At 39.8% G+C, this 13,177-nt stretch overlaps 1 protein-coding gene across 1 annotated transcript; it reads right to left on the bottom strand.

Moving 5' to 3' along the window:
• Nucleotides 1–292: 292 nt before the first annotated feature.
• LOC149960510 (zinc finger MYM-type protein 1-like) lies at nucleotides 293–2,818 on the bottom strand. Its single transcript, XM_090180297.1, has 5 exons — nucleotides 2,630–2,818; nucleotides 1,882–2,018; nucleotides 1,377–1,812; nucleotides 516–1,327; nucleotides 293–380 (listed from the first exon to the last, which is right to left on the bottom strand). Exons 1-5 carry the CDS (start codon nucleotides 2,816–2,818, stop codon nucleotides 293–295), a joined length of 1,662 nt encoding a protein of 553 aa, XP_090036423.1.
• Between the last annotated feature and the right edge of the window lie 10,359 nt (nucleotides 2,819–13,177).

Below are 13,177 nucleotides of genomic sequence, written 5' to 3'. Positions count from 1 at the left end.
TCAGTGGAGATTGTGCGAGAGAGTGCGACATCATCCGCAAAGATATATTTAGTAGATATGATGTTGTCTCCAAGGTCGGTAATGTAGATTATAAATAACAGTGGTCCAAGTACAGACCCCTGAGGAACGCCCAACGAAGCTGGATCAGTGGCGTATCCAGGATTTTTTCGAGGTAGGCTAGAATATTAAAAGTGGGCCCCCAACCACACATAATTCTAAAAACTAAATGTTAAATTTATAAAATTGTTGAATGTGCTAAGTGAGACAAATTAAGTTATTTATTTAAAAAAATTCAATAAGAAAAAGCGGTTCTTCTGTTCTGTTTAGAAAACTCATCAACAACTTTCATGGGATTATCTTTCAAAATATTGGTTAGATCTCTATTAAGAGATAACAAAGATAAGTTTGAAAGACGCATTGTCGTTCGTGTGTTTGTTTTTATTCTGTTAAGGGTGCTAAAACTCCTCACGCATGCCGCGCTGAAAACCGGGATACACTGAATTACATTAAAATACTTCACAATCTCTGGATAGCCATCCTTGATGTCCAAAATACTCTTGTGGCAGTCTTGAGTTGATACAACGTTTTCGGTTGTCATAAGGCGTTTAACAACTTTTATTCCATCTTTAATGTCTCTAGTATTGAACTGAAATCTCTCAAAAATATTACAAAAATTTATAACATTAGCCTCGTTTAGAAATTGAACACTCCGAGGATCAGACGCCAATAAATAATTTAATACAGAAGAGTTATCGGTCAACCTTCTATTCATTTCTGCGCTAAATTTATCCAAAATCTCGAAATATGTACTTTTTAATTTCTGGCTCACGTTCATGTTTTCATTTTCCCTGTTTCCTAAGCTATCGTAAACTAAAAACTCTTTCAATTTCTTACTAACTACCGTTTTGCTTGGATCAAATTCACTCTTTGGATCTGGTATTGAAACATTTACTGTTTTGGCAAGCTTGGAAGCTTCGTCCCATATTTCAGTAAATTTAGTATCAGTTCTCATTTCTCTAAGTTCACTAACTGTAGCTTTGCACAAAGAAACGGCTCGTGAATATGCCAATTTGGAGTTTTGTAAATATTCCAAAAGACCATTTGTTGTTCCTAAAACCTCGTCTAAAGCAATTAACAGTACCAAGTTTTGAAAGTTTTCTAACTGAGAAATGTACCCTCTACACTCCGCCGACTCTTCTGATTTACCATTTTCAATAATATTGTCTAAACCTAATAATGCGGCATCCAATCTATTTCTGAAGTAGTTAATCCCTTTTCGTTTACTCGACCACCTTGTATGGCAACTCTGGGGCATTTTCAGTACATCCTTGTAATTGAGAGCACTTTGTGATTAAAAAAAAATTGGATCTAATTACTGAGTTGCACTGAAAGTTGAAAATTGCTTGAAAAAGTCCAAGAAGTTCTCCAACGGGCCCTAACTTCGAACAGCAATATATTAAAACGAAATTCAAACGATGAGCGTAACAGTGTAGGTAGGGACAAGGGCCACCAACAGCGGTTTGAATTTGTATGTTTACACCACTTATATTTCCTGACATAACACTCGCACCATCATAACTTTGAGGAACGCAGTTGTAATTGCGAGGTCCACTTTCTTCAACAATTTTAATTATACCAGAAGAAATTGATTTGGCGTCCAATGAGTGTCGGTCTAAAAATCCAATGAACCTTTCTTTAACGGCCCCATTAACAGTGTATCTGACGCATACACTCAATTGCTCTAATCCACCTTTATCTCTCGACTCGTCCGCAATTACAGAGAAGTATCCACCAGAATAATCAATTTCGGATCTTATCATTTTTTGAATTATGTTACCACTCAAAGAAATTAATTAATTCTGAATTATACAACTAGTGTACTTCGCGTTATTGGGCATTTTACCTAATTTATTTTTTAAATCAGGGCACATCTTCTTAACCTTCTCTAAAATGTCGATAAAGTTACCTCTGTTGTCCGAATCACTCATTTCCCTATGTCCCCGAAAAGCAATATCTTGCTGAGCGCAAAGAATAACAATTCTAACCAACGTAGCTAAAACGTCGCGATTCCGCGTAACATCGCTTTCTCTTTGATTATCGATTTTCGTCGCGACTGATCCGTTATTTTTACTCTGACGATACATTTGAAACTTTTCGTATGCAAACATGTGGGGTGATTTATCTGAGCTAAAGTGTTTTTAAATCTCATGTCTGTATTTTTCCAGTCTGAATAACCGTTAGTCAAAGAATTCTTAGTAGAAGAAAAAATGACGACAGCAAAAGCAATACGCCTTGTTGTTTTCAACCGAATATTCTAGCATTGGAAATTTATCATACCAATTTAAATTGAAACTTCTTTTTTGCCCATTAAAATCGGTTTGTGGAAATGTTTTCATTTTAGGCTGAACTGGGTCATCGTCTTTACTAAAGCTAATATCTTTAACAGGTTTTATTGTTGGTATCTGTGCCTTGTCTATATTTTCATCTTTTGCTGGTTTGTCGTTACTCAATAAAACAGTAAATGCTAATCGACTGTCAAGCATTGAATTCACCAAGTTAATCTCCCCAATAGTATTTGCCCTTTTATTAATTATTTCTTCGTGTTTTGGTTCGGAGCCGTTTGAAATACATTGATCCTCAACAAATTCTCCTTGCCCACTTGGTTCTGTAGCTTTTTCTTGGGCTTCAATAATTTCATTGGTAAAATTTTGAAAAACTTTCGAATTGTATCCTTTTGAGAATCAATTGGTTTTTGTTCTAATTTTCTCTTCTTTCGCTTTTCGGCTCCTGAAGCGTGAGTGTTATTAAATCTTTTCATATTTAATCTCCACACTAAAACTAACCATTCAAATTAACTTTATAAGAGCGGGCTGAGCGGCTTTAAAAAATAAAAAAATTTCCCAACCACGAAAAATGATTAACCAGAGCAAATAGTTGAAAAGCCCGTAGAGGCTCTAGGAGAAGTCCGAGCTTAAACCCTATAAAGGACCGTCTTAAAAGGTAACTTTTAATAGCCTTGAAATGGGCTTTCTTTTTAAAAAGTAACTTCTAATAGCCTTGAAATGGGCTTTCTTTTTAAAAAGTAACTTCTAATAGCCTTGAAATGGGCTTTCTTTTTAAAAAATAACTTCTAATAGCCTTGAAAAGGCCGTTTGAAAAAGTACAAAATTACAAATAGCCTTGAAAAGGCCGTTTGAAAAAGTACAAAATTAAAAATAGCCTTGAAAAGGCCGTTTGAAAAAGTACAAAATTACAAATAGCCTTGAAAAGGCCGTTTGAAAAAGTACAAAATTACAAATAGCCTTGAAAAGGCCGTTTGAAAAAGTACAAAATTAAAAATAGCCTTGAAAAGGCCGTTTGAAAGAGTAAAAATAGCCTAAAAAGGCTGTTTGAAAAAAGTGCAAATAGCCTTAAAAAGGCTGTTTCAAAATGTAACTGGTCGCTACTAATAGCCTTGAAAAAGTGCAAATAGCCTTAAAAAGGCTGTTTCAAAATGTAACTGGTCGCTACTAATAGCCTTGAAAAAGGCTGTTCTAAAAAGTAGCTAGTCGCTACTATTACCCTTGAAAAAAGCTTAGGCTGTTTCAAAAAGTAGCTACTAATAGTCTTCAAAAAGACTGTTTAAAATAATAACCAATTAGCCTTTAAAAGGGCTTTTGGTTTGAGATATATTATCTAAGTGTTTAAATTTTAGACCAGCGCTTTAAGGCTTCTTTAAACCTCGAGGAGGTAGAAGTCCGCTCTTGCCAAAATTTTAAACTCGACTGGAGAGACAAAAAAAAAGACTCGTTCTGTAACACAAAACGAAATGGAACGAAAGATGGCCCGTATCGTCGACTCGTCAAGATAAAGAGTCACGAAATATCGCAAAAGTGTTGAAAACCGGGTAAAACCGCAAAATTATAAAGACACAAACCGTTCCCCCCTCTTCAGGCACTCCCCTCTTCTAGTTGGACAGGTTGGGCCCGGGCAGTTGCGAATTTGCGATAAGCGCTTCTACAAACCTTGGAGCAGTTGCACTATTGTATGCAGCGCTATGCGCCTTTTGATCCTTATCTCCCCTTCTTCTATTCTATATCGGGGGAAACATTTCCACGAATATTTCTCTTTCTTGTGCAAGCCGACCAAAAATATTTATTCCCTTCCGCGTGTTCTGTGCATCTGGCAGCGAAAGCCAAAGGCTAGAAAGGGGGTTAACACAAATAGTCCCGGTCCGTCGCGTTACACTCTGCCCCGCCCCCTTCCCCACACTTTACGTTAAAAAACGTTCCGATAAATTGAATTTGATGTTTTTTGATAAGCTAAAATTTTGATTTCCATTTTACAAAATTTTCATAAAACACTTAACCGTATTGTAGATGGAAATGATTGTGGGCGGCGGGGCCCCCTAGAAAATTACGGGTAGGCTGTAGCCTACCTTGCCTACCCCTAGATCCGCCGCTGAGCTGGATGCCACTCAGACTGGGCTCCAAGAACAACCACTCGGAATTTTTGGTCAGCCTAGTAGGTCGAAATCCAGGTGAGCGTGTGCCCTTTGATGCCGTAGGAGTGGAGCTTTGACTTGAGGAGCTCGTGGGGGACCGAGTCGAACGCCTTGCGAAAGTCGAGGAAGATGATGTCGACTCGTCCGGCCCTCTCGAGCCCGGAAGTTCAATCCTCAACACAGCACAGCAGTTGGGTTTCAGTGCTGAAACCCGTCCGGAAACCGTGCTGGTACGGGCGGATTTGGTTGTGCCGCTGGAGGTGGACTGTAATATCAGATGCCACTATGTGCTCGACTGCCTTCAACACCTGGGAAAGCAGGGCAATGGGCCGATGCTCAGCCGGATCCGACGGATCCCCACCCTTTGGGACCGGTTTGACATTAGCAGTGCTCCAGTCATCTTGGAGGACCCCATGGTTGTAGGACTGCTGGAAGAGATGAGTTAGGGGCGCAGCCAGTGCGGGCGCACAAATACGGAGCACAATAGCCGGGATACCGTCCGGACCAAGGGCGTTGCATGCATTGGTGGTAGCCAGTAGTTTTCGCACACCTTGGACCGAGAAAAGGATAGGGGGCAAGGTCGGTTTCAAATTGGTGCGCAGGGAACGTTTTTAGGAATGTTTCCTTGTCCGAGGCAGTGGAGTATATCCTTCCGTTTAGCTTCAGTTCAGGGATCCCTGCGGATCGGTTTTTTCGGGCGATGAGTTGGTAGAACTGCCGTCGGTTGTCGGTGAGATTTGACGCGACATGATCGAGGTGGTGGGTGCGCTGTGCCCGAAGCGCGTACTTTACTATGGCCCGATGCTATTTGAAGTTTTGGATGTTGGGAGCCGTGGGGCGCAACTGCGCACGAGTGTACCGCCGCTTAGTTTTTCGAATAAAAGCCGGAGGGAAGAACCTATCCAAGGAAGGTTGTGCCGTGAGGAGATCCTTTTCAAGGGGACATGACGTCGAATGGCTGCAGCGAGGACATCCTTGACGGCAGCCCAAGCGGCTTGGACCGGTACGTCGGAGCTAAGATCGAGGGAGGAGACACTGCGGGAGATGGCATCAAAGTCCGCGAGATTAAAGTTCGGGATGTATCGCGGTGGGGGGCGGTTTGGGAGTCTGACTGCTGGGATGCCAAAAAGGAGGAAGTTATGATCGCCGAGACCCGGGAGGTGCGTCATAGTGTCAAGGAGCGAGGGATTCTACACGAATACAAGGTCCAGAATATTTCCACCCGAGTCATTTTCTCGTGTAGGTCGACTAACACATTGCGGTATGAATAAAGCTTGTGACCTCCGTGCTGCGGCTGGTCAGGGACAGCCAGTCGATGTTGGGATAGTTGAAGTCCCCGACCATAATTAGGCCCGAGGAAGCGTTTGCCAACTGGGTGAGTAGCGCGTTGGCGCGCTTAGTGTAGGACGTCTTTGCTGACGGGGCGCGATAGATACAGCAGAGTGGCAGGCAAGATGACCCAACGTTTATACGGGCAGCTACCGCTTCGACGTTCGTGTCAAGGTCAATAGAGAAGGACGGGAGCTCACTGGTAATGGCCAAGCAAACTCCGCCTCCGTGTTGGTTTCTGTCCTTCCGGTACACCACAAAAGAGTGGCCAAACAGGTCCGGGGAGTAGTGAGAATCGTCGAGGTGGGTCTCCGTAAGCGCGATAATGGACGGATTTCAAAGGTTAAGTTACATTAACCAGATATAATATTAAACTAAGATTTATTTTATTTTACCAAGGTGTAAACTAAATATGGTAAAATCTTGCCAATTCAAGAGTTGTAAGCGTTTTTTAAAATTTCTTTTAAATTTTCTCTGACCAAAAAAACTATTTATAAATACATCGATGATAAATAAAATTGTAATACTAACCATTCGGCTTTTTATATTTGTGTTGTTTCTTTTGGCAATATAAGCGTGTTCCATTTTTATCCCGGGGCCCAAACTTGGTCCGGATACCCAAGCAGGGTCGGTTAAGTTGGCCCCACTTTTTTGATTTCCCAGAAAAGTTCTCTACCAATTTTATGCACCCACAACGCGACAGAATGCGACAGCAAGAAAAAGAGATGCGACTTAACCATTATCGAGATATAATTAAAATTAAAGGGGGGCTAAATTAACGTCAGCCCCCATAATTTCGTTATTCAACCAGGACAGAATATCATAGCCACTACATGTCAATGCGAAGAAATGCGACAGATATAATTTTGATTGCGAAAAAATAATTTATGAGAAAATTAATATAGAAAGTGGGGGGGGGGCTAACTTAACCGTAACCCCCCCATATTAATTCATAATTTTAATTAACCTTAATATAAAGAGACGTCAATGCGAATTATTGCGACACTATTTTTAACGAATGCGACAAATTAGGTTATGAGATAATAGACAAATGATAAAAGGGGCTAATTTAATGTTAGCCCCCCCGAAATATAAAACAATAAATTATATAAAGAAAATTAAGTCGTTAACGCGAACCAATGCGACAACAATTTTTCCAAAAATCGTTCTTCGTAACCAGATTGGAATGTGACCAGTAATAGATAATATTAAATGGGGGCTTATTTAATGGCAGCCCCCAAATATTATATATAATTTGTAATAAAAAATAAATTACGTCGTTAACGCGGAGCAATGCGACAATCATTTTTCCGAATGCGACATCGATAGAAATAGGTCTTCCTAACCAGATTGGAATATGACCAAAAATAGATAAAAAAGGGGCTTGTTTAATGGCAGCCCCCAAAATATAATAAAAAAGTTTAAAAAAAATAATTTGAGAGTTTAACTCTAATTAACGCGACAATCGTTTTTTTGCAAATGCGACATCTATAGAAAGAGTATTTCCTAACCATAATTTTTTTATCAGATTTAAAAAACAATCTAAGGAGGCCGCAATCAAATTAATGCAACACTATTTTACATGAATTCAACAAATTCGGTGAAGTAAAAAGCTAATTTATTTGTATCCTCAGAATATTACACCTTTATTAATTGCGACAATATTTAATACCTGCGAAACTGACTACTAAATGCACTCTATTTGTGTTTTAGAAGCGATAGTTTTATTCCAGAAAACTGATGGTTACAAATCATCTCTATTCGAAAGCGACATCTGGGTGACTGCTTGCGACATCATTTTAATGAATGTGACCTTTTTTTAAATGAATGGGACATCATTTTAAGTGAATGCGGCATCAATATAAATGAATGCGACATCAATATAAATTAATGCGACATCAATATAAATGAATGCGACATCATTATAAATGAATGCGACATCAATATAAATGAATGCGACATCAATATAAATGAATGCGACATCAATATAAATGAATGCGACATCAATATAAATGAATGCGACAGCAATATAAATGAATGCGACATCAATATAAATGAATGCGACATCAATATAAATTAGTGCGGCATCAATATAATTGAATGCGACATCAATATAAATGAATGCGACATCAATATAAATGAATGCGACATCAATATAAATTAGTGCGACATCAATATAAATGAATGCGACATCAATATAAATGAATGCAACATCAATATAAATGAATGCAACATCAATATAAATGAATGCAACATCAATATAAATGAATGCGACCTCATTTTAAATGAATGCGACCTCATTTTAAATGAATGCGACCTCATTTTAAATGAATGCGACCTCATTTTAAATGAATGCGACCTCATTTTAAATGAATGAGACCTCATTTTAAATGAATGCGACATCAATATAAATTAGTGCGACATCAATATAAATGAATGCGACATCAATATAAATGAATGCAACATCAATATAAATGAATGCAACATCAATATAAATGAATGCAACATCAATATAAATGAATGCAACATCAATATAAATGAATGCGACCTCATTTTAAATGAATGCGACCTCATTTTAAATGAATGCGACCTCATTTTAAATGAATGCGACCTCATTTTAAATGAATGCGACCTCATTTTAAATGAATGCGACCTCATTTTAAATGAATCCGACCTCATTTTAAATGAATGTGACCTTATTTTAAATGAAGAAGGTCACATTCATTAAAATGATGTCGCAAGCAGTCACCCAGATGTCGCTTTCGAATAGAGATGATTTGTAATCATACGCAGTCGGTACTATCAGTTTTCTGGAATAAAACTATCGCTTCTAAAACACAAATAGAGTGCATTTAGTAGTCAGTTTCGCAGGTATTAAATCTCTTTTGTCGCGTTGTGGGTGCATAAAATTTAAATTTTCTGGGAAATCAAAAAAGGGGGGCCAACTTAATCGACCCACCGAAGCAGACGAACCAACTGAAACTTTTCAGACTAAACATCCACCCCCCCCCCCTCTCCCACTAGGGAATCGCATGAGACAACGCATTTCGCGTACGTTTCTACCCCCTGCTACCTACGTAGGTAAAGAGTCATACCCTTTGGAGAGAGCTACTAAAGCGGAACGACGGGCACACAGCGATACACATAACCCGGCACAGCTGGCACCGGAGATCCCGGTGTGCGAGAGCGCTCGCATCGTTTTAGAGGGTAGGTGTGAACGCGGCTATAGTGTCTTGGATAGAGTCGACAATCGCTTTGGGAACTTATATGATAAACATTTTGTTCACAATGAAGCTACGTTTATACTTTCAATCAAAGCGGTTATTAGCACGGGCATAAATGTAAATTCATCTTTTTTGTTGTAAGAAATTTTGGGCCCCGTTCTGCTCTTATATACGATGACATTAAATATATATGCCTGAAAATATCAGGTATATTAGAATTAAACGGAAAAGACAGTTTAATTTCGCAATACAATATGTTTAAAAATTTAACAATTCGAGGAACTATTTTTTCTTATTAAGGGACGATTAATACGTGGAACACTAACATTGTTAGTGTCGAAATTGTAGTAAACATTTGGATGTTGTTAGACGTTAATTCCAGACCATCCCAAAATATGATTTCCTCCAGAGTAGCCAACCAGTTCAAGTGTCGCTGTAGAGGAGATGTGGTGAGCTAAGTCCATTGTGCCTTTCAGGTATCTCATGACGCGTTTTGCTGCAGTCCAGTCCCGTTTTCTTGACTGGGATACCCTTCGACATACGAATCCCACTGCATGGGAAATGTTTGGGATGGTCACAGTGGCTAACAAGGAGAGTACCCGAGGTGTTTATTGCCAATTTTGTTCAAAGGAGACGTTGCACTACCCATTCGTTTTGCTATAGCAACCGAAAATGTTTTTGAACACTTAAAACAATAAAATCTCCATTTAAAAAGCGTGGGATTTTCTCGGTTTCACAGGGAAAATTTTGAAAAATTTTGAAAATTACGAAATGTGTAATTTGAACCACATTTAGGTAAATTTCATCAAGTTTGGGTAAATTGAAACATTTTTAGGGTAAATTTGTAACAAATTTTGGGTAAAATAAGGGTAAAATCGTATTTTGGTTGTAAGTGGTCAAAAACATTTTCGGTTGCCATGGCAAATCGAATGGGTAGTGCAACGTCTCCTTTTGGGAAATTTCATATCTCATATAGGTCCACATTACGGCCGACTTTGAACTAAATCGGCAATAAACACCTCGGGTACTCTCCTTGTAAGTGAAGCAGGATTCCAATCGCTTTTCTGTAGAGCGTACTGTTTGGTTCACGAGGGCATTACTGACACCGCCTATGCTCTTCAAGGATACGATTCTTTTCGTTGTGCTTCTTCCTCTCGTAAAGGCGGCTGTCTCATGTATGTGAGAGCTTCCTTGGGAGGAAGTTTCAACACAACTTTATCGTCTAGCAACATCTTAGTCTGTCAATTCCGACCTGTACGCTCGTTCCTATTTTTTGTGGTTTGTTGCCATCGTTCCCCGTCTGCTACCGCCGACTTTGATAAACTGTTATTGAACACTATCAGCCGAGTTTGTCGATTGGGTGATCGTGTGGTTATCCTTGGGGACTTCAACGCTCCCTCTATCGACTGGATGAACTCTGTAACTTCGCGAGGCATGCGGTCGTTTGATTACAAATGTATTCCGACCTGTCGGGAAGCCCTCTTGCACCAACACGGCGATGGCCCAACTCGGTATCGCGGAACTGATCAGGCTTATATATTGGATTTGGTCCTTACCTTTGACTGGGATCATGTCTCGTCTCTGAAAATTAATGCCCCACTTGGGAAAAGTGATCACGCCACTCTGTTATTTCAAATTGCATACATTTTGTCTGACGGATCAGACGTTGCCTTGCCTTCGGAGCCTAAATAAATTTACGAACTTTATAGAGCCACATTGCGCCTCCAAGACTGGTCTCTTATCTCTCCTAAGAATAGCATTGATCGCAACTACAACTGATTCACAAACATTATCCTCTCAGCACGAGCTGAAGCGGTGCCAGTCTCTACTCCTACGCCATGCAACACTAATGAACTTCATCGTGAACCCTGGTGGACCTAAGATACTCAGGCCCTAATCCTGGCCAAGCGTCGGGCATTTCATTGTTACCGTACCCATCGAACTTCCGATACTCGTCATCAGTATTCGGTTCACCGCAATGCTCTCGTTTCCCATATTCGAAAAGCCAAATATAGTTATGAATCCCGCCTCGTCGAACAGGTTGGTTCGAACTCCAAGGCGTTCTTCGACTACGTTGGACGGACTACAAAGCACAGGGCTCCTCCTGTGGTCCTGGAACTTCGTGATGGCCAGGTGTCTGGTAATCCTACTACCATCACTGGTCTCATGAGCGAATTTTTCCTATCGGTCATTCGCCCTGAGCATCACCCTGAAGCGGCCTTTCTCGACGAGGTCTATGACGCGTTGGATGACGGCCACGACTACGATTTAATTTACTTAGATCTTCAAAAAGCTTTTGACATGGTCCCGCACTCATTGTTGTTGTCCAAGCTGCGCTATCTGGAAGTTCCGCCGACACTTATCAACTGGATAGGCTATTTCTTGGCTGACCGTAGCCAGCGTGTCTGCTTGGCAACCGGTCACCAGAGGGGTCCCCCCCCCCCCCAGGGCTCAGTCTTGGGCCCTGTGCTATTTGTTATTTTCATCAACGATCTGCCCATGGCTGTGAAACATTCGTCTCTTCAGCTGTTTGCAGACGACAACAAAGTAGGAAGCCGCATTCGAACTCAAGTGGATTGCCGCACACTTCAGGAGGATCTCACTGCCGTGGAGGCCTGGGCCAGCACCAATTCCATGTGATTCAACGCTACTAAGTCTACGGTCTTGCACCTCGGTAAAACTAATCCACGCTTTACCTACCACTCGTCCGGTCGGCCTTTGGTTCCCACTGACCAGGTCCGTGATTTGGTATAGTCAAGTCTCGAGTCTTATAGGCCCCACCATCCACGTTCGTGCGGCAGTGGCAAGGGCGTCCCGTGTTCTCTACCTACTAAGGCGCTCTTTTTCTCGTATCGATGAGAAATCTGTCAAGATTCTATACAACACGTATGTGCGCCCGCATCTAGAATACTGTTCCAGTATATGGAGTCCGCATTTGATTAAGGACATAGAGTGTCTTGAGCGTGTGCAACGTAAAGCTACCAAGATGGTTCCTCGCCTTCGCCAGTGCTCGTACGAAGAACGCTTGAAGAGGCTCGGAATGCAATCGCTAGCAACCAGACGTTTGCGGATTGACTTAGTTGAGACTTTTAAACTCGCGCATGGGCTATATGATCTGCCCACAGATAAATTCTTTAAAGTGGTTTGGAGCGGTAGAAATACTCCAAAAATATTTAAAACTAGATGTGTCACGTCATCCAAACGAACTTTCTTCACCCATCGTGTGGTAAATTCTTGGAACTCTCTCCCGTCTGCTGTAAAATCGCGTTCTTCAGTCGGTGCTTTAAAAAATAGATTGGACAAATGTATGGGATGGACCTAATCCGTTCCTTTTTTTCGTTTTTTTTGTCTCTCTTTTGATGGTTTTTGTAAACGATGCTGACCCAATAAGCGCTTGCGCTTTTTATGTAACTCAGTTCAATAAATTCTATTCTATTCTAGAAGGTCTTTATCGTCAGTTAGATTCGGATATGCCAGGTCCATTGGTGTTTTGGACGTTTTTGCTTCGTTCATGCTGAAATCGTCGCTATTATAAAAATATCAGGAAATTTACCTTGTTAAAAGCTGAGAATAATAAGATATGGTAGCAGGGTTTAAAAAAACCAGGGTTTTTATAAAAATACCCAGCCCAGTGTGTTTTTTAGGTTTTTTCGGGTTTTATTGGGTATTTATGGGTTTTATTGGGTTTTTTATTTTTAAATATTAAATATATATTGTTTATTAAATTATTATTGTTTATTAAATATATTATGTTTATTAAATTTTATTATTTATTAAATTTTATTATTTATTAAATTTTATTGTTTATTAAATTTTATTGTTTATTAAATTTTATTGTTTATTAAATATATTATGTTTATTAAATTAGTATTGTTTATTAAATATATTATGTTTATTAAATATAATAACAATTTAATTTTACAATTTTACATGTGAAAAGGCATTGAAACTTGTGAAAGTCTATAGATATTCCCGCGCTGAACCAAAACACTGGTAATAGGCTAATAGTCTAATAGAGTAGTAACACTCTGTAGCTTTGGCCATGGCCGCCATTTTGGTCGCAAATTTTTAATCTATAGGAAAGAGCATGGATGACGTACTAGGACGTCACAGTGCCATTACTCTATAAAGATTTAGATAT

The sequence above is a fragment of the Leiobunum rupestre genome, chromosome 1 (genome assembly GCF_980474605.1).
Source record: "Leiobunum rupestre chromosome 1, qqLeiRupe1.1.hap1, whole genome shotgun sequence".
Classification (NCBI taxonomy): domain Eukaryota; kingdom Metazoa; phylum Arthropoda; class Arachnida; order Opiliones; family Sclerosomatidae; genus Leiobunum; species Leiobunum rupestre.
This window is presented reverse-complemented; position numbering and strand designations above follow the sequence as displayed.